This window comes from Lacerta agilis, chromosome 10 (assembly GCF_009819535.1).
Source record: "Lacerta agilis isolate rLacAgi1 chromosome 10, rLacAgi1.pri, whole genome shotgun sequence".
NCBI lineage: Eukaryota > Metazoa > Chordata > Lepidosauria > Squamata > Lacertidae > Lacerta > Lacerta agilis.
This window is the reverse complement of record NC_046321.1, coordinates 30,417,905-30,423,838: the sequence shown is the minus strand read 5'-3', so window position 1 is coordinate 30,423,838 and position 5,934 is coordinate 30,417,905. Positions and strand designations below refer to the sequence as shown.

At 41.7% G+C, this 5,934-nt stretch overlaps 1 protein-coding gene across 1 annotated transcript; it reads left to right on the top strand.

Annotated features, from left to right (window-relative positions):
- The first annotated feature begins 5,298 nt into the window (after nt 1-5,298).
- Nucleotides 5,299-5,934, top strand: LOC117054132 (suppressor of cytokine signaling 1-like). The gene has a single exon (XM_033162637.1). The coding sequence runs from the start codon at nt 5,299-5,301 to the stop codon at nt 5,932-5,934; it is 636 nt and encodes a 211-aa protein (XP_033018528.1).

Here is a 5,934-nt window from a genome sequence, read left to right as displayed (position 1 = left end):
TAGTTGGGGATGTTCCTGCGAACTGATCTGGCGGCGGGAACCGTGCGGTGGAAAGAGACCTGGTTCCCCAACTCCCCCCCCCTTCTGTCTCCCCCCCCCCCGATGGAAAGCTGTGCTGTTAGTTACCCCTGCCTGCTTCAAACGGGTTGTTTGAGTCACATCTCGGGAAGGAAGCAGTGGCTAACCTCAAAGCCTTTTTTTAATAGCTCCTGGAGATGAAGAGAGACTGCAAAAGTAGTTAAATAAGAACAGATGTTGGTGTTGCAAACACCGTCCCCTTGATTTAGAAGTCTCGACTTGATTTAGAGCAGCTAACCCTAGAAAGCTGTAGTAGCCAACCAGATGCTTATGGAAAGCTCACAACAAGTAGGACCTGAGTGCAATAGATACTCCCCACTTGTGGTTCCTAGTAATTGGGACTCTGCCTTTGGCATTGGAAATAATAGCCATTGTATCTTCCATGGATTTGCGTAACTCTCTTTTAAAGCTCGTGGTTATTACTGCATCTTTTTAGGAGCCAGTTCCAACATTTAGCTTCATTGGATGGCTGTGGGTTCTAATATTACAAAGAGGGTGAGAGAGAGCCTGCTTTGCATCCACTTTCTTCATCCTCTGAATGGTCTTCTTCCTGGTCTTCTTACCCCAGATGTTTACTTGGAAGAAGGGTCCTCTTTCTTCACTGAGACATATGCCACTTAAGTAAGTATGCATCTGATTGTTGTTTTAAAGTCTTTGCAATGTGACTTAGAACAGTTTGTGTCGCTTCTGTGCATTGTGCTACCACTTCAGGGGCTCCCACTTGAAATAGGCTTGCTAAACCCAGGCAAGTTCACTGCGAACCCCTTGAAGTTCTTCTTCAAAGCTTAGAAAAGCATAAAATTGGAGCTGGATGGGGCATTGGAGAATCCAGTCCTGTGCTTGGTGCTGGATCTTGTAACAAACACATCCCTGAGAAATGACTGCCTAGTATTATCTTGCCATGCCCTGTTTTAAACACATAATCTGCTTTTATCAAAGCAAGTGTTAGTTTGTTGGTCACTTGGAAGCCTGCTCTTCAGTTGCCAAGTAATCTGAAAATAATTGTAAAATGCAGGTGCTGTAATACAGGTAGCATTGTAACTAGTGTTTTTATTCAAAATATAATTATATTTTGAAATACAGGAATTTCTATGTATGGTAATATTGGATTTGTTAGCAGGCTCTTGGCTGTAAGCTGGTACTACTGAATGCTTAATATTTATGTTGCTTGTGTCACTCCTGAGTAATTGCATTATATGACACAAAGGATGGGATCGTTTGGAGCAGGACGCCAGTTACCTAATACTGTTGCTTAGCACTTGGAATACTGTCTACTGGATGCTACACCTCAAAAAGGCTTTTGTGGAGCTGGAGAAGAGACTAGAGCACCTTCCCTGTGAGAAATTAAAATGCTTGCGGATTTTTGGTTTAGAAAATTGATTTGATTGGGGAAAGTGTTTTCTTCATCTCTCATGAAATTAAGAGCTGAATCTTGGGAGATATAGGACAGACAAAAGGAAAGACTTCACAACACATTTCAGTATTACAAGGTGACGGTAATGGCTGCCTCCTTGGATGGCTGCAAAGGCTCCTCCTAATCAGGATAGCTCTGTTGCCCCCAGTATTGGAGCCCACATGCCTCCGAATACCAATAAGTGCCATTGCAGTCATCGTTCAAAACATCCTTCGCCTTTCCTTAAAATGTGCTCTATTGTCAGTATTTTTGTCACTTTATCTGCATTCCTAAAATGGCGTTCTAGTCCTAGAGATGCTCTATGTGCTCCAAAGTGCTTCCGTTCCATTAATGCGGGGGCAAGATGCTAGGAAGGGTTAGGGGAAGGGTGAGATTTCTTGGGCATGAATTTTGAGTGAGTTCTCCCTTAGTAAAACATATAATTTGGAGCTACTATGTTCCGTGTTCCTGTGTGAAAAAGTGGGGTCATGGGGATTTACAAAGTTTGGACTATATCCATTTGGTATAATATTGGTATTTTGAGAGCAGGTGACTAATGAATATGAACATATCTATGTTCTCAAGAGAAGCTGGAAGGTTGCCATATTTCAAAAAAGTAAAATTGTTAATATTTTTTTTTAAGAAAAAAGCTTTTGGAGGGAAACCTATCCCAAAAATAGTGATTACTCAAATGTTAATACACGCAAAACTTAACACTTTGATGAATAAACCATCTGCCATTTTGTTCGGATTGAGAAATAAAACAAATGAACCTCCTTTGGCTGCATTGGCAACACATTCCTATAATGTTCCTGTTCAGTCACAGAACTGATGCATAACCCCGAGATTCCTACATTCCTACCTTGTGAATTGATGCCAGTGGCATAAATTAATAAGTCAAAGGTAGCATCTTTCCTTAAGTGTGGAACCCATGCTTATCTTTCTGTAAGGACAGCTGACTCCATTCTGAGATTGAAGTGGTTGCATAGAACAGATTACTGCCTCAAATAACCATGATTAGATTCTTCATTGCTGTTTTATACTTATAATCAAATGTCTCATAACATTGCAAGATTGGCAAATATGATTATTTCAATCATATAATTCATTTATAATAATTACTTGTAAACTAACTAAATAAAAAAGGTAACATGCATTTGGAGGTGCTATCGTTTTCTCTCTCTGCCTTTTTAATCAGTGTGAAGATATCACAGGCTTTCTCTGGTGGTTTAATTATAGACTGGCAGCCCCTCTTCATGGCTATACTTCGTTGGGGAGCTGACAGTCTGTTAACAGGAAGAACCTCTGATACGAATTTGAGTCAGCACACTTCCAAGAACTGCTTTCAAGGTACTTGATAATGCATGTTCTCTCCTGTTCTGCTTTGCTGCTTTCTCCCCTAGTATCTCTTAACACTTTTTGGTGTTTGCAGCTTCTATAGTTTAGGCCCTCTTTATCATTTTTGCTATTTGTTTATTTTTTAAAAGTATTTATGTACCACCCTCTCATAGAATATCAGGATGGTACACACGTCTTATACACGGGGTCGTGTTATACACGGAAAAATACAGTATCTTCAAAACAACCCTGTGAGGTAGGTTAGGTTGAGAGACAGTAACACACTGAGGTTCCTGAGGGGAAATTTGAACCTTGGTCAGCCAAATCCCAGCCTAAGGGCTCACCCACATGGAAGCTTAATGTGGATTGAAGTAATTTGTGTATGTCTCTCTCTATCTCTGATTTTTTGTGGTGTCCACACAGCATCCTCATCCTAATGACAGCTGCTACTTCTCCCCACTAAATTTGGATTTCCCCAATCCACAGATAAATCTCAATAAAGGAAGAAAACCCAGTGTAAAATCACATGCTACTTGCCCATGAAAACACTGTGCATTGGGGGGGGGGGTGTTATTTAAATGTGTGGTGATGTTTTTCTGTTGCCACACCCTTTACTTCCATAGTGTTTTCATCAACCCAAAGGAAAGGATGTGGCCTTCTCTTCTTCACTGGTTGTTATTTTTAAAATGTTACTGTTGCACAGAAGTGCTGTATTTAATAATAAATAAATAAATAAACAGCTTTTGCTGGTACAGGAAGCAGGAAAGGAAAATGAGAGTAAAGGAAGCGGTAGTCTTTCATGCAAGCAGCTCCAGATCCTTTCCTGGTTTGAAGCAACATACACTTTTTTAATAAAATATTTTTTGCTCTTGTTTGCAAATCTAGTATATCTTCAGAGCAAGAATTACATTTTAAAAGGTATGGGCAAACTACTTGGAGCAACACAGACACATTTTAAACTTGCTTTTACTGCTCTTTAGTGTAAATCTGGCATATTATGTATTAGGTTGTTTTTTAGTCTTGGGTCTATATCTGTTTTTAATGTTTGTCAATCATTTTGAGTTCATTTATTTTAAGTGACATAATAATAGTATAAATGTGGGCCCACTAGTTCATTTATTCCTATTTCACAAGCAATCCGTGCCTTTTGTCTCCAGCACCTGCAGTTGGAAGTATACTGTTTCTAAATAGTTTTATAGGCACTGAAAATAAGATTTAATAAAGTATATTATTGTTTATTTCTTTACACCATGATATAAGACGTTAAGAAAAAAGTTTGATGGTTCTTGGAAATGTGGAGAAATTATTCTGAAATGTGTGTTAAAATTCCAAAGGACAGTGGAAACTTCAAATTCTGCCAGAAGCTGAGATTGGGGCAGTTATGAGCTATTTTGGTGCAATTCATAACTATTGTTATTCATGCCAGAACACTGAAGGCAACCATATTGAAATAATCATTCTTTGCTGCAAGAGACTAACAAGGCTCCTTTCACCAGCCTGGTACCCTTCAGGTGTTTTTGACTTAAATTCCAATTGTCCCCAGTCATCTGAAGGGCACCAGGTTTGCAAAGCAAGTATGGACTTCTGAGGTAGAGAAATAAACTACATACTAGTGCTCCCCAACTTTCTATTTGTTTGGTTTTTACAGTGGTATTTAGATACAGCTGCTTCTGTCTTCCATATGCTGTTGTTGTTGTTGTTGTGTCTGACTCTTCGTGACCCCATGGACCAGAGCACGCCAGGCACTCCTGTCTTCCACTGCCTCCTGTAGTTTGGTCAGACTCATGTTGGTAGCTTTGAGAACACTGTCCAACCATCTCGTCCTCTGTCGTCCCCTTCTCCTTGTGCCCTCAATCTTTCCCAACATCAGGGTCTTTTCCAGGGAGTCTTCTCTTCTCATGAGGTGGCCAAAGTATTGGAGCCTCAGCTTCAGGATCTGTCCTTCCAGTGAGCACTCAGGCCTGATTTCCTTAAGAATGGATAGGTTTGATCTTCTTGCAGTCCATGGGACTCTCAAGAATCTCCTCCAGCACCATAATTCAAAAGCATCAATTCTTGGGCGATCAGCCTTCTTTATGTTCCAGCTCTCACTTCCATACATCACTACTGGGAAAACCATAGCTTTAACTATATGGACCTTTGTTGGCAAGGTGATGTCTCTGCTTTTTAAGATGCTGTCTAGGTTTGTCATTGCTTTTCTCCCAAGAACAGGTGTCTCTTAATTTTGTGACTGCTGTCACCATCTGCAGTGATCATGGAGCCCAAGAAAGTAAAATCTCTCACTGCCTCCATTTCTTCCTCTTCTGTTTGCCAGGAGGTGATGCTATTGCTTACCTTAAATTCACCCCTTCCTTTTGCCCAAGTAAGGGCCCAAAACTTATCCTCTCATTTGTATATATATATTTTTTGCAGGACTGAATACAAAGACAGTGGTGGCATCTTCCTGTGATTTGCAGGCTCTCTGTGAGAGATGATCGGAGAGAAGGCAGATGAACAAACTCGGCAGCTTTTCCGCTTCACAGAGGCAACACCAAGAGTCTCCTTTTAGCCCAACGTCAACCAGATTGCTGTCTCACTACCGTGCATTTCATGATCATGAATGGGAAGTGGTGGAACGGTCGCTTGGCCTCCTGCAGGCCAGTGGATTTTACTGGGGTCCTTTGTCTGTTCACGAGGCCCATGCTAGGTTACTGCAAGAGCCGGTGGGGACCTACTTGCTGCGAGACAGCTCTCAGGGAAACTGCCTTTTCAGCCTCAGTGTCCGGATGCCGTCTGGACCCGTAAGCCTCAGGATCTCTTTCCGCAAAGGTTACTTTTGGCTGAAGGAATGGTTTTCGGACTCTGTATTGAGGTTGCTTGAACTAGTGGTGGCAGGAACCCGGACTAAACCCCTCCACTGCGATGCAATGGGAGAAGCTCCTCTAGTATTTTCCGAGCCCCTCTGCAGGGAGCATAGGGCTGTGCCCACGCTGCAGGAACTCTGCCAACGCACCTTACCTGCTTCCAGCAGGACTGGGCAGGGCAGTTGTTGGACTCTACCTCTTCGTTGGCAACAGAAATGCCAAAATGTGTGTGGCGGGCAAAAATACGCAAATATTGATGATGCCAATGCGCTAACAGAATGA

Coding starts and splice junctions, on each gene's coding strand:
- LOC117054132 (XM_033162637.1), top strand. CDS start 5,299: ATGAACAAACTCGGCAGCTTTTCCGCTTCACAGAGGCAACACCAAGAG.